At 42.6% G+C, this 23,528-nt stretch overlaps 1 protein-coding gene across 1 annotated transcript in view; it reads left to right on the forward strand.

The window, feature by feature from the left end:
• Positions 1 to 23,528, forward strand: part of GRIN2A (glutamate ionotropic receptor NMDA type subunit 2A) — a 1,538,644-nt gene that overhangs the window by 769,044 nt on the left and 746,072 nt on the right. The window contains exon 8 of the mRNA XM_073591222.1: positions 18,310 to 18,470. Within this exon, the coding sequence (XP_073447323.1) occupies positions 18,310 to 18,470 (161 nt within the window). The remainder of the gene's footprint in view (positions 1 to 18,309; positions 18,471 to 23,528) is intronic.

Below are 23,528 nucleotides of genomic sequence, written 5' to 3' on the forward strand. Positions count from 1 at the left end.
TCAAGGGGTTAAGTGTGTTCCCTGGGAGAATTTCTAACTGTATGGGGGCTGGGCTGACAGGAGGAGGAGAGAGATAGGATCAGCAGATCTCTCTCTAAATTCCCTGTCAGAACAGGGATATGTCTGTTTACATTGGCAGATCCCCGTTCTGGCTCTTGTTCCCACAATTGCGGGTGGCCGCATTGGGTCCCCCGCCGTGCAGCCGGCACGTGCGAGCCTGCTACAGTTACTTAAAGGAGCCCCCGTACACCTATGGCGATTTGCGGGAACTTGCGGACCTGCTGCCGTATAACGATGGCGGCTGGTCTGCAAGTGGTTAAAGGAATTTTTCATTTTTATTGTTTCACTTTAGGCATCTCTAAAATCATTGCTCCTTTTAAAAACAATCTTTTTTTAACATTTTTTTTGCATTGGCACATGTCCCCAGGGCAGTTGCTGGTCCGCCATACCCTTTTTATGGGCAATAATTTGCATATAAGATTTCAAAGACTTCAGTGGGGTTCGTCATTCAGGTCCGAAGTTTTGTGATGTTCGAGAGTTCTGGCATGAACCAAATTGGGGAGTGTTCGTCCCATCTCTAGTAGCCACCAGTTAAAAAATTGCCCAGCAGAACACACATGCTTCCCAGTAGTGGTGCAGTAAGTGGGATCATCTTGTCAACAAATGCCCTGTGACTCCTTTGCCTAAGGTGTGTGCCCTAGTCCAGTAGTTGTCCTTGTTTGCATGTCCTGCTCTGGTCACTGATCCTGACATGCCAAACTGTATAAAGATAAGTAGGAAAAGCTTGCATGCTCTACTAGACTCCAGGAGTCTGGTTACCTTAGTCCATACTCAGCTCATGGACTCTGAACAACTGATCCAGTTCCACCCAGGAGTAACAAGTGACTGTAAGGAGTACCCCACAGCATTGATAACCTTATAAACTAGTTGCAGAACTGCATTCTGTTAAATAGCTGGGTTCCTATCACTTGTTGCACTGTTCTGTCTGCTGCCCAGTACCTTTGCTATCTGCATGAGTCACTTCTGACATGTTTTCCTGACACAAAGAGAAAAAAAGTTACAGGGGAGGGATCTCCAGCACACAGCCTGTGATTGACACCCTTAGCTCTGTTCTCCTGTGCTATGTGAAGGGGGTGTTTCCCTTCCCTCCAATCAGCTCTCAGAGCTCTCCTCACTGAGCTCTGAGAGCTGTGCAATTTCAGCTCTCCGCCTCCTATTTTCTGACAGCTCAATCTTTTTAAATTTTGGACTAATGTAGATGAATGGATGTAGATTTAGAGAAGACTGCAGATAAACAGGTACAACTTTTGTAGTAGGATTTATTGCATCCCTGTGTATCACCAGGCCAGTCACTTCACTGGTTAAATGTAAGGGTTTACAACCACTTTAATCATGATAGTGCTGTAGAGGTGACCACTGAGGAAAGTGTAACTCTTCCCTTAGCAGTTTTAGCCGGTGAACAAGAAGTGTCCCCAGGGGCCCCTAGGTGTGTGGCATGGTGGAGCTAGAGGTCTCTTGAGACAACCTTGAAACTGCCCAATTATGTGACCCCACTCTCACAAAAGTGTGTGAAAATATGAAGGTAAACAATGGGAACATAGTAAGTTGTGGAGTTGAGAATGTGTTTCCTCATATTGCAGTCCACCATGAATTGTTGAACCAGATTTACAAAATTTGGGGTAAAGCCGTGGAACAACTCATGGTGCCTTCTAAGAGGACAGCATTGCTCATCAATGCCCTTGGAGCTCATTGACAACTACAAGCCCTCAGCCTCAACGGATGAAGGTACTTGTAGGCATTCATTCACAGGAAACTGTGAATGAAGGACATGGCCATGTGGGGAGTCCTGCACAGATGCACTGTTGAAAATAGTTACAGCGGGTGAGAGGAGAAGAGCCCTGGCCCACTGTCACAGGAAAGGGGGTGGCGGGGGGGGAGAGGCTGCAGATGATGGAACATGTTCCACCATAAAAATGGGTGGAATGTGTAACATGTTCCAAAAGTGAACTTATTTAAAGAATTCTGAAAATTGTTGAACATTAAGCAGTTGCATACATCATTTTACCATCCTAAAACAGATGGGTTTGTAAAAAAAAGGTTTATTAAAACCCTCATAATTATTGTAAAGGAGGCTGACAAAAAGTGCAGAGATTTTGTCTGATTTCTGCCTTATCTGTGCTTTGCAAATTGAGAGGTTTGACAGTCTTCCACATGAGTTTTGCCCTTTGAAATGTTGTATAGGTGACACCCCTGAGGGTTGCTATATATTGCAAAGGAAACCTTGGAGAGTGATATTACTCCCTACATATCTTGACCATGCAAAACAAAATTTTTTTAGTTATTCCTCTCTTCAAGGACCACTTGCAAAAGGCTCAGGAAACCAGAGTCTAGAATAATGTTGGGACTGCAAAGGTTTTAAAATTTCCATCTAGGAAATCTCATACATACTCCTTCTAGTCTCCATGGTGGAAAGCAAGTTCCTGGCTAAATGGCAGTAAGCCTTATGCCCTGTACACACGACCGTTTTTTGCCGTCGGAATAAACTCTGAAGGTTTTTATGACGGAGTTCCGCGCAAGCTGTCTTGCATACACAAGGTCACACCAAATTCCGACCGTACAGAACGCGGTGACGTACAACACGTACGACGGGACTAGAAAAAAACGGAAGTTCAATAGCCAGTAGCCAATAGCTTCCATATCGTACTTGCTTCAGAGCATGCATCGTTTTTAGTGCACACAGGCTGTGTCTTCCACACTCGTGTACAATGGGGAAACTGCCTGTATGCCGCTGTGGGAGTTCTGGCTATCTGGCGCAGGTGCTCCTCCCCCCGTCACATGGTGTGACATTGGTGGACTCTCCCACGGCGGGCCTATTGAGGGGCATCCCTTGGGCGGCCTCAGCACTTGAGGCATCCTTCACACAGATTCTCACACGTTTTGGCTTTCACATCCTGCTTGGTTCCCTCTCAATAGGGTTCCTCATCCTCACCAGGTAATTTTTTTTGCTTCACTTACCACCACCTTTTTTGCTCCATCAACCTCACTAATTGTTGGCCCTTTTCTTCACTTTTCACTCAATATTCAGTTACCTCTTCTTCCCTTCCCTACACCCTCCTCTTAACCCTCTCACTTCTCACCCATTCCCCTTTCCCCCTTTCCCCCCCTTCTCTGTTCTTACCCTCCCTTCCCCCCTTTCTTCCTGTTTTTTTCCCTCCTAATTCCCATCCATTTCCTTCTCCCCCCCTTCCCCCCACCCCCTTCCCTCCTTCCCTTCTCCCCCTTTTCCCCCCCCTTCCTTCCCTCTGGGTTCCCCCTTTCTCTCTCCCCCCCTCAGTTCCCCTTTCCATTCCCCTCATTCACACATCGCTTTTTTCACCTCCAGAATGTCCTTGATTGCGGTGCCCGCCTACGGTATCGCCCCTTTCCCAGTCCGCGGGACCCTCCACCTCAGCTCCCGGTCAGAGTTATTTCCGGACTGCTTGTGTGGCCCCACCACCATATTGGCAATACATCAAACCTCAGCAAGTAAGCCTTGGTTATTGGGGATGACATCCCACCCCAACCTTGTCTTTCTCTCTATTTGCCATCTTCCCCTTACCTCTACATCAATTTTTGCAGATACTACACGTTGCTTGCTCCTGACGAGTAGCAATAAGCCACGAAACGCATAGAGCTACCGTTTGCCATGTCCTTACCAATTCTATCAAGACCCGTCCAGTGAGACCATTGGTCCCGCAAGCATTACCCTATGAATTACTGTATATTCCCTTTTGTTTTTTGATGAATCAAAGAATTTAATGTGTCTTACTATGAGAGATTATAATCATTTTTAATATGTTGTTCAGTATATACCATTGTATCACAATATATGTTTACATGGACTATATTAAATGGTTCAATCAGTATATTTATGTTATTTTGTACCATTGTTACCGGAATCATGTATTTTATTCTAGCTCCTCAATAAAATTCCTTTTTATTCATCTAAGTATCTAATTGCTGCCCGGTGCTTCATTTAAAGTCCCACCCTTCTTGTCCCTATACCTTTTCCCCCACATTTCAGTGAATGATGGATGAGATCCTTAAGCCGTATCAACACTTCTCAGTGTGCTGCGTAGACAATAGAGTGATATTTAGTACTGACTGGAAGACTCCTTTCCCCAGGGGACAGGCTGTCCTCAATTCAATATAAGGAGAATGTTTAATAGCAAACCCAAAGAAATGCACCATAGGTCTATAAGAGGCAGGATACCTTGGTTACACCTTTGAACAAGGCCTGATAAAATCATACTTTTAAAGCAATTAGGGATTGGCCCACCCATTAGCAAAAAGCAATTACAACCTTTACGGGCATTTTAGGTTACTATAGATGGTCCAGTCCCAAATGTTGCCCTCATAGCCACACCTTTGACTGATTTAACTAAAAGAAAAAATGCTATGTTGAGTAACTGGGTCCAGATGCATAAAAGCCATACAGACTCTAAAATAAGCCTTTTGTTGGGAATGTTGCAGGACCAAAATGTCAGAAATAGTCCTTAGACCAGACTGATGCTTCCAGTGAGCTGTTTTGTCACAGGTTGCGAGTGGGGAAGAACATCTGATAGTTTATTTAAGTATAAAGCTGACATCAGCTGAAAGGGACTATAGCACTGCAGAGTGATAGTTCTTGACAATAATGTTTACATTGAAGGATTTGCAAAGCTATCTTTTGGGAAGTCACTCTAGACTAAACAGTGGATGGCCCAGGCCAAATAAGGAAACCTGAGAGTTGCCAGATGGTTCCTGGCTTTCCAAATCTTCTTGTAGCTCCACCCCCCATAAGGGCTGCTGGAAAATGACTGTCCCTAAAGGTTGCCTTGACCTTTAATGCCTCCTGACACCTCACACATCTTACACTTTAGTCTTAGCAAGTATTCAAGAGATATGCAATGCAAAGAAAGATCACAATAAATCAAACAGTAATAACCAGTAGGCCTTGGAAGAACCTATGACCCCAGGTATAAAAGGGAAGAAAATTACCCTTCTGTGTCAGGCTGCTCCCTTAAAACCCTGATGCCATGGACCCAGAAAGTAAATGGCACAATTTATAAGAACACAATATTTGAACAATGCAATAAGCAAATTCTGAGTTATGCCGTGTACACACGATCGGAATTTCCATCCGAAAAAACTTGGATGATTGGATGATTCAAGCTTGCCTTGCCTACACACTCAGTGTGTTCTTGTCTGCGCGTTTCTGATTTTCAGCTCGCTCTTCACAGGCCTTGCTGTTCTTCAGTGCGTTCTGTTAGTTCATTCTGACCAGCCGACCATTTTGAAGCCATGTTGTGGGTACGTGCTCGAAGAGTTCAAGCTGCGCGGGGGCTTGGTGTTAGGGTTCTTGCTTTGACCCAAGCCCAGTCCATGAACAGGGTGGAGAGGAGTTTATGGACCAAGAATTGGTTGCTCCAGTGTGACCAATTCTGTCATATGCCTTTGCTGCGTGCGATCTAGGAGAATAACCCTGATGATTTCAGGAATTTTCTCCGGATGAGGGACCCCCTTTTCACCGCCTGTTGGCTTTGCTGTCCCCTTATATTACAAAGCAGGACACCTGCATGCAGCAAGCCACCACTCAGGAGCAGAGACTCGTCACCGCGTTTCGGTACTTGGCAACGGGGAGAAGTCTACAGGACCTCAAGTTCTCTACAGGGATCTCCCCCAGGCTCTGGGGATCATTATTCCAGAGACCTGTTCTGCCATCATACAGGTCCTGTAGAAGGACTATATTAGGGTAAGTTTTCTCCTTTAACATCACATTCTATGTATTTAATATATGCTAATGTATTGTATTTCTTTCATCATTCCTTAATTACCATGATTGTAATTTGCTGTGAATGTCGCCTTTGTCCTCATGCATGCTGGAAGCTTTTAATGCTCCTTTTTTGTCCTTCATGCATATTTGCCTTCACTAACCTCCCCAGCATGCTATCCTGGGCCCATATACACCTGGCCTAGTCACTTAACAATGTATTTTGTCAGCTCCATTGTAGTGCTTTACCCTAAACACCCCCTAATATGTGTCCAAATGTTATTGTTGTCCTTAAATTCAGGCAGAGTGCCAGAGGCTTTTTTTGGGGTCCAAAACTCATGTATAATCCTCCCCCCCCAAAATGTTTCCAGTGGGCCATCAGAGGGGGTGAGTAATCTGATAAGTGGACCTTATATTTTTGTGTTTAAATACTCCTTAAAATAAATGTTATACTGATGTTGGCAAAAGTACTAATATTTTTTTTTTCTTTTTTGACTCCACAGTTTCCTTCAACGTCACAGGAATGGCAGACTGTGGCTTCCCAATTTGCTCATCGTTGGGACTTTCCCAACTGCGGAAGGGCAATCGATGGGAAGAATGTCCACATCATCCCACCACCCCACTCTGGGTCATACTATTTTAACTATAAGAGGTTTCATAGTATTGTGTTGATGATGGTGGTGTCCGCGTCATACGAGTTTCTCTATGTGGAAGTGGGGAAGAATGGCCGACTGTCAGTTGGTGGAGTCTTTGCCCAGAGTTCTACCGACATATCCAGAGTGGTGGCTTGGAATTGCCACCTGCGGAAGAGAACGTGAAAGGACTCCCATTTGTTTTTTATCACTGATGAAGCATTTGGTCTGGGTGATCACCTGATGAGGCCATTCCCCCAGAGGACCCTCACCCCAGAGAAGAGGGTTTTTAATTACCGGCTGGCCAGAGCCAGAAGAGTCGTGGAGAATGCCTTTGGGATAATGGCCAGCTGGTTCTGCCTACTTCTTACAGCTATTAATATGGCGGAGTACAAACTTAACCACATAGTTCTAGCATGCTGCATATTTCACAACTTTTTGAAGAGAAATGCTCCGAATTATGTTGCCTCAGTTGGGCCTGAGGCCGAACTTCCAGAAAATCCACTGAGGGCCCTGGAATCTGGCTGTCCTGGCTTGCCCCCCCAAAGCGTCTGTGAAGTGCATGAAAAATATGTAGATTATTTTATGGGTAGGGGGGCCATTGCTATGCCAGCAAATTTGTAATTATTTTAGTTATTAAAAAAAAAATTGACCTGATCAAATCTTGATTTTGATTTACTGCTTGTGTTTCTTTGAGCTGTCTCGTAGGTTTTCCTAGTGCACTTTGTAGTGCCAAGTGGTTTTTCCATTATTAAATAACACCCATTGTCACTGTAAACACCAACTTAATACAAAAAATTATATTGAGCATTGAAAGAAGAAGCCACACATTGTTGAGTATAAAACATTTTTTTTTTAAGTTTTACCTTGAAAATATTTTTTTAGTACATAAACAGGCATGTTTCAAAACATAACATACACAACTCAGGAACCATAAAAGTTCAACATTGAAAAACTGAAGACAATATCAGACATTATAGTGTCAAAAATGTGTTGATATTGCCTTCATCAGATGGGGTGATGTCCCCCTGTAAAAGCCAAATTTTGAAAATGCACACAAATTGGGATTCAAACTGGGGATTTCCCTCCTGATCCTATGCCTAATGTCAACATGTGCTATCTTCCATCATGGGGGATCAATGGAAGTGTTTTGGGGGTGCAACCACTTCCTCTCACCTACTTGAGTTACGAGGAAGGGGTTGCACCCACAAAACATGTACATTGATATCCCCTGATGGCAGATAGCACATGTTGACACACGCATATGTGCGCATATTCAAAACTTGGCTTTTAAAATGCATAAAAAAATAGAAAAAAATTGGACCCCAAAAATTGAAAATGGTGTCATGTTGATGTTCTTTAGATTTTTCCTATTACATCAATCATGTTCTTCAGTTTTTGTTCTATGTCATTTCTTTTTTGCTTGATTAGGTCTAAATCCTAGGTCTAAAAAACATTATGTCCTGGATTAGCCTTTGTGCACTGTCAGTCGTGAAATGAGTAGATTGTTCTTCCACAACATGCACATCACCTAAAAGGAAAAATACACACCATGTATTATAAATATGCAGGCATACATCTAATACCTGAATTTGTGGTGTCAGACACTCACCTGTTGTGACAATCTAAACCACCTCTCCTTCCTCCACATCCTCAGGTTGTGGTGTCCTCTGTTCCCCTTCTTCAGGAGGTGGGGGTTTCCTGGTGTCCTCAGACGTCCGGAGTCTTTTCTCCCCTATGAGAATGAAACAAAAGGTATACTTAACACACAGATATTTGAGGCCAGAAATAGGAATATGAAACATTGTTTGGAAGTGGAGTACAATTGTCTTTTTTGGCAGAGTTCCAAGCTGAAGACATGATTTTTTCACTTACCAAAGCCGGAATACTTACCTTTTTTGGACAGGTTTCACACATGGAGACACCCCAAGTATCCACTGGAGTACCTGTGTGGGACACCCTAAAAAGTTTGTTCTTGTGTCCCACACTAGTGCTCATGAATCCAGATATGTAAACAGCTGCTGAGTGTCCTCTCCTTACATTACACGGAATTCAAGTTTGCAATACTTTCTATTTTCAAACACATCTAGACAGCAATGTCCTAAACTTCTTTTAATACAAATTAGCATGACCAAATGTAGTTAACCCTGTATCTGCCCAAAACATCGTATTCAGTTGGCAAACGAACGATGTGTAGTACAACCGATTACTGTGCCCATGAAAGTAGCCATTTTAAACTGTACAACAGTAAAGAAAAGCACATGGAGCAGCATTCAAGTAATAATAATCGGAATACAGGACAACTACTTACTTTTTAGAAACACTTTCTTGATCCTTCTGTACTGATCCTGCTCCCTCAATTTCAGGTCTGACCAGTGTTTCCTCAATTGATCCTTGGATCACTGTACCCCAAAATTTCTGTGCAGACTCTTCACAACTTTAGTCATGATCTTGGCCTTTCTCACATTTGAGTTTGAGTTTATACTTCCCGTCATAGTTGGTCCTCTTCAAGATGTCCACCATCTCTACAAAGGCCATATTTGAGGCCTTAAATCCCCTGCGGGATCGGGACATTTCGGGCTTCGGGCTTTCCTCCTCCTCGTTACTGCTATTATCACGCACCTGCTGTGTCTCCGCCATGTTCCTCTCCCACTGTGTCGAAAGAGAAGGGGCGGGGAATATTTGAGAAAGAACTTCAGGGGCGGGTGACGCGGGCAGAGTTTCACGCATGCTTAGTGTATATAAAGCTAATACGTGTGTGCCGTACGTATGATCTGTGAGTGGAGAAAGCGCCAAACGTTAGAACGAAGGTAACATTTTAACTTGGGAAATCAGTGGCCTATACTGTTTCGAGATTGAGGCCTATATTGGGATAAGATTAGGAGAGTTTAGCCTGATATTAATGTTTTTGTCTTGTGTTTTGTCTTGCAGCAAATATGAAACAATTTAAAGACCCTGAATTCATGGGCCAGTTCATAGACAGATACAGGGATATGAGATATTTGTGGGAGGTTAAAAATCCCTTATATCAAAATAAACCAGCTAGGAAGGCATCGCTGGAGAAACTGCTGCAATTTGTGAAGTCGCAGGTCCCTGATGCAGAGATCGAGTTTGTGGATAAGAAAATTGATAGCTTGAGAAGCACGTATAGGAAGTAGCTTAATAAGGTCCAGGCTTCCATGAGATCAGGAGCAGCAGCAAAGGATGTGTATGTACACATGGAAGACCAGATTGAAGCCAGGGAATCACTTTCTACACTTCCATCCACCCTTCCCTCAACCCCAGCTGAGGCTTCCGAGGACCAACCTGGCCCTTCCATCCTGGAAGAAGTTGAGGAGCCCAGCTGGAGCCAGGTATATTATTTTTGAACATATTTATTGTCCAAAAACTATTATATAATAATAATATAAATAATAATATAAAACTACAACTATGTCCCTTTTTCATACACAGGAACACTTCAGCCAGGATGAGGCTCTGGAATGTGGCAGCCAGGATGAGGCGGGGGTAAGTGTCAGCCAGGAGGTGGGGGTAAGTGTCAGCCAGGAGGTGGCTATGCCCGGTAGCCTCACCCAATCCCAGGTGCCTCCCCTCCACCTCACAACAAAAAGGGTCAGGAAGGGGAGTAATCTGGAGGAGGCAGTACTGGGCCCCATTAAGGAGGCTAATGCGGCCCTGAAAACACCCCTGACGCTGAAGAGGCCTATGGCTGCTATGTAGCTGCAAAATTGCAGCAAATGGAGGAGGGCCAATGCTTCATGTGTGAGAATCTTATTTTTCAGTCCCTTTGGAAGGGGTTGAGGGGCCAAATTAGTGAGAACATGCACTTATGTGCGCTCGCCCATCCTCCTCCTCCTCTTCCTGCCAAAAGTCCACCTCCAGAGCCACAGCCTCCACAGTCTGGTCTGACAGAAGATGCAGGCTGTGGTAGTACCACAGCCTGGGGACATATATGTCATCTGCTGCTGTTCATGATCTCTGGGAGTCCTGGACCAGATTGTGCTCCCTATTATAAGGACTTCTCAGGCTACCGAGTTTTAGTTACATAACAGTTGATGTGTGCCCTGGGGTACAAAGGCTTTGCAAATTCAAGCAGTTTCTCCAGTGTTGCCTTCCTCTTTATTTTGTTATGAACCAGAATAAATGTAGATTTTTTTATATGAAAATACTTGCCTGTGTGTTTTTCTTCAAATAGGACAGTTTGTGAGTAGGCAGGTACAAATTTAAAAATACCATGTCAAATTAACAAGGAACAATAACCAACCTCCTTGAGATTTAAAAATACAAGATAATAATGTTGTTGTGGAAACTTGACACACAAAAAAAAAACAAAAAAAAATGGAGATCACTAGAAAATAATTTAAAAATAATAAAAAAAACAGGAGATCTTGATTAAAATGAAAGATTAAAAATGAATTAAAATAAAATTAAAATAAAATAAAAATAATTCTAAACATTATTATGGAGATCTGGCTTTAAAAACAAAAAAGATTATTCAGACGATCACGAGAAATAATAAAGAAATACGTTTGTGAGAACTCTGTGTGAATATCAGCAGCAAAACAAATTCATTCTTCTAGCATTATAAAGAACAAAAGAATGCGCTGCATTAAACGATCCAAAAATTGACAGAGTGACAAATGTACTATCTCCATTACGAACGCTCGTTTTACCAGAACTTTACCTTGTACTTGATTCTGAGCATGCGTGATTTTTTGCACGTCCGAATTGCATACAGACGGTTGTATTTTCGGATAGGAACTTTCCCTGACCAAAAAATACAGAGCATGCTTCCAATCTTTTGCTGGCTGGAATTCCGCCGGCAAAAGACCGATGGAGCATACACACGGTCGCATTTTGCGACAAAAAGCTCTCATCTGAGTTTTGCTGGCAGCATTTCTGATCATGTGTACACTGCATAAGAGTTCCTCTTAATGAGCACAGATATTAGGAATTGAGTCTTTCATGTGGAGGGGGGGGGGTAGTAGAAAAGACCTTGTAGTGTAGAGGTTTAGAATCTTCAGCTAGCTCAACAAGGGCCCAAAGAGATTGCTGTGCAATGGCGACCAGCAATAGTGGATGGCATATGCAAAGTTTCCTGTTAGAGGCTTTTGTGTGAAAAGATGAGATAAAAGGTGTCTGCATGCAATGTCTTTGGTAGGGTGTATACAGGGTGGGCTTCTGCCTGCTCACCAATCCCCATGATACCATGGCTCAAGGGAATAGGATGTCCTGGAACAGGCTCTTGAAGAATCTGCAACCAGTGAAGGGTGCCTGGCTGTGCACCTGGCGATGCTGGGATTCAGCTGGGTCTGTAATGGTGAGGATGAGAGTGACTCCGACAGTCACTTAGCCAACAGGGAGTTGGCATTGATGGATCTGCCCGCAGGTGTATGGCTCACTTGCTGAAGATTCTCCACGCCGTCCAGCCCGCAGTGCCTGCTTGCATTCCCCAGAGTAGCCAGGTCCCTGCTCTCAGCTCAAGGCCGTGGCCCCAAAAGAAAGCTACTCCCCAGACAAGGCTATTTATGTCCTCACCTAGCATCCTTCTCTCTCCAGCCAGCTGGAAGTTGTAGTCTGCAGCAACACTGGCTCCATTGAAATCCTGGCTCTCTGGACCACATGTGCCAAAATCTCCTGCTTTCAGTAATGGTCTCTCTGTCTGCTTCCAGGAAATTATGTTACAATATCCAGGATGAACACTAGAGGGAAACAAACTCAAGGCAGCCCCTGTTAAAGACTGTCCCATGATGACATAAGCAGACTAGCCAGTGCCTGGCTACATTCTCCTTCAAGATTCAACATTGGGCAGGTTCTAAAGAAAATGCAGATGAGCTCTCTAGACCCCACTATTTGGTAACTGTCATGTCTACCCCAACGCAGGTGGTCAGACACTATAGCTGACTACTGTATGCTTCACCTATAACAACCCCCTTTCCCAAAGGCCAGCAGGCCTACCAGTACTCGGTTGCCCCCAGGACATATACACAATGCTATAGTGCTTGGCCACCACACCAGGGCAGATGCGAACTGAGAAAAGCAAAGAGATACTCTTGGTTAACAGACAGATAACGTGGTTCTATGACAGTCCAGGTAAAAAACAGGCTGAGTTCAAATAATAGTCCAATAATCTGGTCCAAAGTCATACACAGGGAAATCCAAACTAGCAAAGCAGGGCTAACAGACAGGGAGCTTGATCAGGAACAACACATGTATTACTGTCTATCACAAACATCCAAATGAGGTTTGAGCTGGCTTATAACAGGCTTGGTTTCCACCCAGAGACTGATCACATTAATCAGCCTGCAGGTGGAAACAAAGACAAGGAGATTGCCATAGCCAAAACCCGAGTGCTGGAATGAGGAGCAAGAGCACATATTACCCCCCCGAGGAGGGGTCCCCGGGAACCTTGAAGACAAGTTTGACATCCAGTACAGGACCATCAGACTGGGTAGAGGTCAGTGGATCCATGAGGTCAGGTTGGTTATCAGGTGACATGTCACAGGAGTCAAGCCAGATAGCTGAAACACAAGTGGAATGCAAAGAGCCCTGAAAAAAAGATCGAAAGCCCCACCGGGCCAAATAGGGTAGTCTATCCAAAGGATGGATTGAACTTCTTAGACAGGTTTGAATGGATGTAGTAGAAGTAGGGTGAGGCCAGGTTACAGAAAGTCCTGAATAAGAAAAGCAGGAGGCTCAATGGGCATGGGCTGGACTGGTATAACTGGTGCAGAAGCCGAATGAATCGCATCGCCAGGTGTACCAACTACCTGAATCGCATTGCCAGGTACAGCGACCACCTGAATTGCATTGCCAGGTGTAGTGACTGTGGAACTTGTGGACAAGTTTGCCTGGCTGTGCATCCAAGGGAGTTTAGCGACAGGCAAAGGTAGGGGTAATCCAGGGGGCTTGACTTCTGAGGACTTAGAGGTTGTTCCTAAACAGGGCTCAAGGCTGCAAGACAGAAGATAAGTTTGGCTTCTGGGAGGAGAAGATTCAGGCTGTGGTAGTTGGCAGGAGAGGTGGCCTGTAGTGAATTCAATAGACTTGTCAGCGTCTTTTGTTATAACAGAGTCATATAAAGGCACATGGTTATGCAAACTGGAGTCACACTTGGAAACATTGTCATGATCAGGATCCAAATAGGACTGTAATAAAGGCACATGACTGATACTGGCCACATGAGTTAGAAATGGGCAACCGGCCAGCAGTTTTAATGCAGTTCTGGATGCAGGTCTGGGACCAGGACCGAATCTCCTCTGTAGCCCAGTCTATGTGCGGGTTATGAAGTTTAAGCCAGGGAATACCCTAAGATGAGGGGATAGGCAGGAGATGAGATTGAGTAGAAGATAATTGTCTCCCTATGAAATTCCCCAATGGTCAGGGCAGGTACAGTGCACAAGGCGACCAGGCCCATGGACAAGGGAGAGTTATCAACAGCTAAGACTGAAAAGGGTCTGTGCACCTTAGTCACAGGCATCTGTAGATGATGTGCTAGGTCCCATCAATGGAGTTGCTAGCAGCACCAGAATCTATGAAAGCTGAAAGGTGATGAAAAAACTTGGTAGAGCTAAGTTATGCAGGAACAAATAGTTTATCTCTGAGGGAAACTGACACAGTATAGTCTATAGAAGCGACCCCACCTGGATGATATTCTTAGCGTTTCTCTGCTTGTTAGGGCAGCTAGCAACAAAGTGGACGTGGTTGCCACAGTATAAGCAGAGTCCCAGAGATCTTCTAGCCTTTTCCCCAGAGGATAAATGGGTAGCGCCAATTTGCATGGGCTCATCTTCTAGGAGAGGTTGAAAGAGATCAGGAAGGGTTGATGAAGAATAAGAAGTAGGAGGCGTACTGGGGGGCAAAGAAACAAACCTCTCTGTATGCCTTTCCCGTAAATGCCTGTCTATACAGATGGCTACTTGCATGGCTTCATTTAATGACTTTGCCTTATCAGACTCTTTGATGGAGTCTGATAAGCCTAACCTGAACTGGCTTCTTAGAGCTGGGTCCATCCATTCCACCCTGAGTCAGGTGCACAGCGGCAGAAATTGGAACAGTATTGTTCAGCGGTGCGTTTATCCCGACGTAATGACCTAAGGTTAGCTTCAGCTGAATGGGCATGGTCAGGGCCATCATACAGCAAACCTAAGACCTTGAAAAAAAGCTTCAACTGACCCTCTGGCTGGGTCATCTGCGGGGAGGCTAAGCGCCCAAGACTAGGGATCCGCCTGCAATCATGTAATAATCAGGTTAACCCGCTGTGCTTCAGAATCTGAGGAGTGTAGCTTAAGCTTAAAGTATAGTATACAACTATTTTTAAAGAAAACATGGAAAACACATGGGGGTCACCAGAAAAATGATCAAGCGTGTTAACTTTGGGCTCTGGCTCCTGCGTTACTGTTGGAGGTGCATTTACATGCACAGACCTTCCTGGACTTGGTGTGTCAGTTTGCAAATTTCCTCAGCAAATAAGCAAGCCTGTGTAGAGTCCATCTTCACAGAATTTTTTTTGTTGGTTAAAGGCTTGTGATAATGTCATGTCTACCCCAACGCAGGTGGTCAGACACTATAGCTGGCTATTGTGTGCTTCACCTATAGCAGCCCCCCTTCCCATAAAGCAAGCAGGCCCACTGGTACTCGGTTGCCCCCAGGACTTATACACAATGCTATAGTGCCTGGCCACCACTCCAGGGCAGATGCGAACTGAGCAAAGTAAAGAGATTCTTGCAGTTAGCAGACAGATAACGTGGTCCTATGACAATACTATACAATCTGGTTATGTCTCTTATTAGATCACCATTGCATTCACCCCTGAAGCATTGGTATACCCCAACAAAATGAGTCAGGATACATAAATGCACGATGCCCATATAGTACCATGGCATCAACATGTATATGTGGTTTTTAGCATGCCTTGCATTTATACAATCTTGTGTATGCACTTTTTGTCATTGAGTATGCTGTACATGACTTCACAAGATACAGTAAAAATGTTCTTTGCAATGACTGCTTTTTGGTATACATCTCTCCTTTAAAGTCCCAAAACCCCCCTTTTTGTGTTTATATATAGGGATGGAGTCGCATGGGTGCATGTGTCTCATATAAAGTCCCAAACTGTTCGTTGTATATTCATATAGGGATGGAGAGGTGTATTTGACCATTTAGCAGTCTGCAAATTATCTTTCAATTGCATTTTTGCAATCCATGATAGACCTGATCATGGTTTTTATCATACATTATATTTTCTGGATTCTCATGACATACCAACATATTTTTTTTAATTTAATTTCATCATCTCCCATTCCCAGCACCCTGTTCCATATGGTAGGGTCTGTTTAGTGTGTGCAGGGATTTGGGCTGCTTGGCTGTCTGTCCCCTGGGAGCTGCGATGCAATTTTGGCGCCCCTCCCTCTTCCCCTGTTCCCTTCCTTCCCGTTCGTGGTGGATGGAGGTGGTGGCTTGGGAGGGTTTGCTCCTCAGAACACTGGAGCCACGTTACCGCTCGGTGTGTGTGCGACATCTTTTGATGTCGCACTGCATGAGCAAGTTTTTCTTTCCATCTAAGTTGACGTGATGTGGGCGGGACACATTGTATCAGATGGGAGCATTTGACTCGCTTCATTTGGTGTCTGTGTGTCTTCCTGGCAGCACCTTACATGCAAGCATTCACTTGTGATTTTGCTTCCCAGTTCCATGTGAACAAACAAGGTAAATCACCACAGGTTCTACCTATATTCTTAGCACTAAGTCTTTCTTTCCGTTTTGGTTTCTACATCATCTCACCTAGGATGTGTTTCTTTCTTTTCCTACTTTTGCATACTCGGATGTTTTTTAAGGAAATTTGCGCTTTCATTTATGCAAATTTTTTCCCTTCATCTGACCTGGTGTATGGGTTTTTCACACTTCTCATCAATAATATTATACACTCAATATGTACTACTGGTTTTAATCCACAGAAGCTCACAGTTAGCTCACTGTCACCTTTACTTGCACATTGTCTTTGGGGAATCCACAGTTCTCCCGGTCTGCCCATGTGTCTCTACCTCAGCTCCCATGCCAGACATCTCAAGCAGCTCCGATCCTCTGTTCACATCTACGCAGTTGACGTAAGTATATATAGGTATGCCCATTCTTTCCCTTATACCCATTACTTACCCTTATTATTTAGCTACAATACTATACCATCTGGTTATGTCTCTTTGTGATAACCATTGCATTCGTCCCTGAAGAGTTGTTATACCCCAACAAAACGCGTAGATGCATGATGTCCATACCGATGATTTTATATGTTTTTTTTTTTACAATGTTCCACTCAAGACTTTTAAATACCTTTCAGCCCTTCAGTGGCCTATGTTTGTAGGACTTGCATTCACCCTATGATATACCTAAGTACCATGGCATTAACATGTATATGTGGTTTTTAGCATTCTTGTGTATGCACTTTTTGTCATTGAGTATGCTGTACATGACTTCACAAGGTACAGTAAAAATGTTCTTTGCAACTTTGCAATGACTGCTTTTTGGTATACATCTCTCATTTAAAGTCCCCCCCCCTTCCCCCTTTTTGTGGTTCTGTGACAGTTCAGGTAAAAGGCGGGCTGAGTTCAAAGATTAATCTGGTCCAAAGTCATACACAGGGGAATCCAAACTAGCAAAGCAGGGCAGACAGACAGGGAGCTTGATCAAGAACAACACACGTATCACTCTCTATCACAAACACCCAAATGAGGTTTGAGTTGGCTTATAACAGGCTTGGTTTCCACCCAGAGACTGATCACATTAATCAGCCTGCAGGTGGAAAGACAGACAATGAGAGTGCCATAGCCAAAACCCAGATGCTGGAATGAGGAGCAGGAGCTCTAAGTGATCCTGACAGTAACCCATGTAGCAAGGGCAGAGTTATGGATGGGAATTATCTGCCAACTAGACTGTAGCATCTCTTTAGGATAGGTGGGTGGCAGCAGAAGGTCTTTCTAGCAGTATGCAGGGGGTTAAGCAGTGGCCACACCCTTTGCCCCACCTGTAGTAGGTGTTGTGTGTTGGAAAGGGCAACTGCACGAGGGTGTGCTGGAACAACCTAAAGGGTTTTGCTGGCCTATAATAGCCAGGCCAATTAATTTATTGTTGTATATTACATTGTAACACAGGCAGCAGTGATGAATAAACATGGCCAGGCAGATTTTAAGTTCTGTTTGAAGCATCAGCATTATTTTAACCCACCCCTACAGTATTTTACTATACACACTAAAACCTTACCATCCCACAGCAGTGTTTTTATCCACAGCAATCCCATTCCTCCTTAGTATAACTTGAAACACATACACAGTCAGCACCATTCTCCTCACCCTGCTTGTAACATATCAGCTCAGCATTCTTTTACACTTTTACACTTAAATGTCTGAGATCGTCAGCTGATTTACTATGACTTGAAGAGTATCCATTACTTATTTTTACAATTAACAGATTATTTTTCCTGGCTTAAGTGATACCAATTCAAAATTACATAAACAATCAAAGATTTACCTTATAAGGTTTTCACTGGCACATCTTATGAGAATAGGTAATCACATTTATAAAATGAGAATAGGAAGCATTTAATATGTACAGTATTTTAGCACTTTTGTAATGACTGGCTGCTTTAGATTTTTAGATCAATACATAATTACCCTGTTCAGCATTGGATACTATACTTTCGTATGAAACCACATGCAAAAACAATATTTATTAACCTATCTAGCTGTGAACACATTTAGTTGCTTATAATTAGAACCACGCTGAAAATCATTTTTGTTAACAAATTGCTGTGGCCATAATTGTGTTATGTAGCTGATGATTACGCATAAAATGTTTCTATTACAGTATTTTTCTCTTTTTCTTTGACTTTAGTTTCAAAGATCATATGAATATTCACCCCCATTTCGGTTTGGTACAGTCCCTAATGGAAGCACCGAAAGAAATATTAGAAATAATTACCCTGAAATGCATCAGTATATGGTGAAGTTTAACCAGAAAGGAGTTCAGGATGCCCTTGTCAGTCTAAAGACTGGGTGAGTTATTCTACTTTTCCTTCATTTCATATGATCTTAGCACAGTAAAAGTGAAAGAAGGGCTTTCCCCATATACCTAAAATGAAATTTTCAATCCCCCAACACTTGACCCTGTATGAAAAAAATACATCCTAGTCCATGGAGTCCAGCATTGTCTTCCTTGCAGGTGAAGTTCTCCATCCGCATCTCTGCCCCCATCTTGAAACCAAATCATAGACCTGTCAGAGATCCATGGTATGTCTGGACATTCAAAAGATCACCCCATACATGAGCATAGATGTTGCGGGGCTCTACCCCTCTGCTAGGTTATGTATTTTATGAATGAAAAAGTGTGTATATTTTACTGTGCTACTCTCTGAAAAAAATCAGCTCCCTATATGTTGCCTGGTGCAAGTCTTCCAATATGTACTCTATAATATGACTTGTGTATATTATGTTATAAAGTTCAAATACAGCATTTTTTACTAAGGAACTTTCATTTCATGTTTTTGTGTACCAGTGTAAGTGTCTTTGTATAACTGAAAGTACATGTTCCACTGGTGTTAAGTGCAATTCTCAGTGACCTAATAATTTTCATTTGCCCATTTTCTAAAAATGTAGCTGCTGCTTTCAGCCTTTTAATCTAAATTAATTATTAAAGTCTGAATTGTCTGATTTATACACCAGTAAAGAGGATTTTGCAATTGTCATCCAATACATGTTTTCTGTAAAAAAAAAAGCTATGAATCTAGATTAAAAGCATTGCTATATCTCATCATGGTTTATATAGTACTTTAGTTATTTAGAAATGTTTTAAGTATTACCTTTCCCACTAGCTGTATGTCTCTAAAAACAGAATGGCACACTGAAATTAGTGGTGGGGTTCCAGGTATTCTTTAGTAAATATTGTCTTACATTTATTTACAGTACAGAATTAGTCACAATTGCCACCTTTGTTTTAAAGTTTAAGCCCAGGTTCACACTGGTGCGATTTAGCCCTGGTTCACACTGGTGCAGCTTTTAAATCGCGCTACTTCAGCGCGATTTTAAAGCTGCACATCAGTACCATTTGCACTGTCAATTTCATTGCAAGTATATCAGCGTATAACACACAGGCACTGTTTACCCTCTTTTTTTAGGTGAAAAAAGTGCATGTTATATGCCAATAAATACGGTATTTATTTTCATAATTTAAAAAAACACAAATACTCTAATGTATAGATTGTTATAACAGAGGGGATGCCAGTAATTGTGCTTAGTGACTTTACAGCCACATGGAATAATGGCGGGGGGGGAGGAGAGGGGCAGGGACGAGATTGGCTCACACACTAGGAACTGACAGGCAGGGAGGAAGGGGGAGAGGCTCAGACTCTGAACACAGACGGATGACGCTGGCGTGTAAATTGACCTTAGTATCATGGATCAGCAGCCATGGTTACCATGATCAGCACACATAGGGGGGCACTGAAACAGGCAGAATCAACCAGGTATTTTACAGCATTGAATGGGACAAATGGCACCACAGAAGCACTATGCAGTTTATCATGCTTTAAAGGAACAGGATCATTTTTTTTAGGGTTACAACCACTTTTACTTGCAAATACCCATTATACCCTACAGTTAATAAATTGATACCAGCTTAATAAAAACTGAATGTGTTTCTTTAGCTATGAGAAGGTCTTTTCCTGTAAGAAATATATTTTTTTGTTTAGCCTTTGCAAGAGTCAGATGCATCCAACAAAACATTATTAGATGCAATTTTCCTCGGTATTAGTTTACAGCAAGTTATCCTGTCTTTTACACTCACATTTAACTTTGGAGTAAATTGCAGAATGACTTCCTGCCTTTCCATTCAGTAATGTATACCGGAACTATCCCACATGCCCACTTGTGATGTGTGTACCAGAGCTTCTCGTCCCTGTTACTTTGCTCTGCCCTTAGTAAGCAGAATGTCTCCCGTGTATGTCACTGTCTTGACATTTGCAATAAATAAACACATGCCCCTTTTTATGTGACTTTATTATTTATTATTACTGCTTTCTATGCAGAATAGCAAAAACATTCTTAGCTATCTCTGTAGAAAATACCATTATAAAACACTACTATAGTCAGGTAAAAAAAATTAAGTAAAATTTATGGAAATTGTTGACTTTTTCCATTATTTTAACCTATTTAAAGATTATGCTGAAGTAATCTGTTTTCTTTTAAAACTTGAAATTGTCTAGGTTTTGGTGTTCTCTTTGCTATGTGTAATGAGAGGTGTCATTATTCCAAGATCAACAGTGCTCTCTAAGGCTCTCAGAAAGAACAGTATGGGTGCCTATGAATTTGACACAGGATTTAAAAAGAATGCTAAATCATTTATTATCAATCTTTCTACTGTAAGGAAAATAATCTGCCTGTGGCATAGATTTCAAACAACTTCTAATTTGTCAAGGAGTATTCAACCTAGCAAATTCAACCCTTGAGCTAATCATTAGATGTTAAATAAGGTTTCCAAGAACCCCAACATTTTATTACCTATTGTTGAGGTAACTCTTGCAACATTTGACGTAAAAGTGCATGCATCTGCAATCAGAAAGAGATTGTACCAAGTCAATCTGCATGAATGCTGCTGGTGAATTAGAGCACAATTACAGCTTGTCATTGGACATATAGGCAGAAACCAGGCCGTCTGGAATCAGCTGAAGGCTGATCAATAAAAGACTGTTTAATCACAATAACGGTAGACATGTCTGCCTCAAATGGAAGACAGTATTTCAGGAGAACCTGTATAGCTTGGTGGGGGGGCATGTTATGGATTAGGGTTGCTTTGCTGCTACAGAACCTTTACAGTTCAAAGTCATTAAGTCAACTATACATTCTGCATCATATCAAAGTGTGTGTGATGAATATGTGGCCAACATGATAATGATCTGAGGAACACTAACAAATGCATCAAAGAATGCTTTAAAAAGAAGAAATGGAGGATTGGGGACAGCCTAGTTATAGCCATAATTATATTCCCATTGAAATGGGCAGTTAATGTTCTTTATTCAAGTATATATTTTGCCCATGTAGTCACTGTCTAAATAAAGATCTACCACTATCTGCACTATCAATACCAGGCATTTCATGTCACATACTGTAGACAACTCCTATTCCAGAAAACAAGATGGCCATGGAGAGAGGAAACATTACCTCTGACGAAACGCATTGGTGGAGCCGGAACACATGACACTGCACATATTTTGTGATAATTGTCATACTATGTATTATGGTAGCTATTTGTTACAGCATTTATTAGAGCCCCAGTGTGGTTTCTTTAGTTTTTGTATGTGTTTAAATGTGTTAAAAGCATCAACATTTTTCATGAGGTGTACTTTCAGATGATTCATTACATAAATGACATGGTTCATAAAATCAGTACAATGTAATTCTGGCAAAATAGATTTTGCAGATAAACTTGTTATCATGTACCTGGAGAAGACTGGAATGTTGTGGAGGCCTCTCTTGCATCTCCTGCCTAACACTCCTGAAGGTGGGGGCAGAGAGTGTAAAGGCAAGGAGAGGCATGAGTGCCGTAGCAGCTGGCTGGTGATGTCCACTCTGTAGGTGGGTACAGCTGGTAGTTACAGTTCTCAGAACAGGATGCAAGAGCAGCTTGGCACCAGAGCGTGGGACAGAAGCAGAACCAGGAGACGAGCAACAGTCAGCGGCAACCGGGTAGTGAGGTACCGAATCGGCAGGCAAAGCAAGTCCAGAAGATAGGCCAGGGTCGGTAACAGCCAGGCAGTGCGGTACAAATTCAGCAGGCAGATCAGATCCAGTAAACAAGCCAAGGTCGAGATACTAGGAAACAGAGCTAAAGCACAAGCAGAGGCAAAGTCCAAAGGCAAGCTGGGTCATACACAAGCAAACAGGAACAGCAGATCAGGTCTAGGGAAGTCAGGAACAAGCTGAAGACCATCCAGCGACTGTTCACAGTGATAGAGCAGTTTAAATAGGCCACTGGGCGCTAAGGGGTATGTGCACGTGTCCACGCACGGATTCGCACATACGCACAAATATGTGCACGATGAACTAGCACTGCAGAAATGACATTGGCCTTTCATTTATAAATATTAGCACGTGTGCAATGTGCATGAACATGTATCCGCACTGGCCTTTTGGTGATAGAGATCCGGTTTACCTTACCTTACCCCTGAGGAAGATACTAAATTTCCCTTGTATCGTCACACGTAGGGGAGGGGACAGGATGGTGTAGGAAGCAACTGGTCTGCCTCACAGAGAATGGACATATGACCTCAACCTAAACCCAGTGTTTTAGGCACATTATAGAGTGGTGCACTACAAGCACCTAACCCATGTGAGTACCCTGTACTGGGGCTTTTTGTTTGTACAATAAACTGTGTTAAAATGGTATTACGCTATGGAGTTCCTTTTTACTGTTTGCATATGAGGAAACAGCACCAGTGAGCGGTTTGGGACCATACAGCTAACTTAGAATCCCTAAGGTGATTCACATGCGTAGTTGACCAAATTTAATTGCGAGGTCACACGCTCTGAGGTGAGCGGTTATTGCTGGGGTGGGGAGCACCTGAGTGTGGACACCGCAACACCTTGTTTTCACGTTTTTATGAAGTCACCATTATATATCTAACAAGGACTATATATTTATTATGCTGGACTGACCTTTGTTTGATCAAGATGTCACTGATTTATGCACTATAGCACTTTATGATTCACGTTTGTGGCACCATATATATATTCTTTAAAGAGTTTGTATTATTATTCTTAATTCATTTTGTCTGTGGAGTGTAACGCACATCACAGATTATATTATCACAGCAACAAAGGACTTTATATACAATCTTTTTGATATATATTTTTTTATTTTTATCACGTTTTTATTTTTTGCTTCAATGTTGGCACTTTAGATTTATTGTTGGGAAGAACATCAGGAGATAGCGCAGCTTAGTCATTTTTTAATTTATTTTGTCTTCACACGCCTTTATGAGACGTGATTAGTGCTAGCAGCTGTCGATTATCACCACGCATTAAATAATTTTATTTATATATTTATAATAGGTAGCTCGC

The sequence above is a fragment of the Aquarana catesbeiana genome, linkage group LG06 (assembly GCF_042186555.1).
Source record: "Aquarana catesbeiana isolate 2022-GZ linkage group LG06, ASM4218655v1, whole genome shotgun sequence".
NCBI lineage: Eukaryota > Metazoa > Chordata > Amphibia > Anura > Ranidae > Aquarana > Aquarana catesbeiana.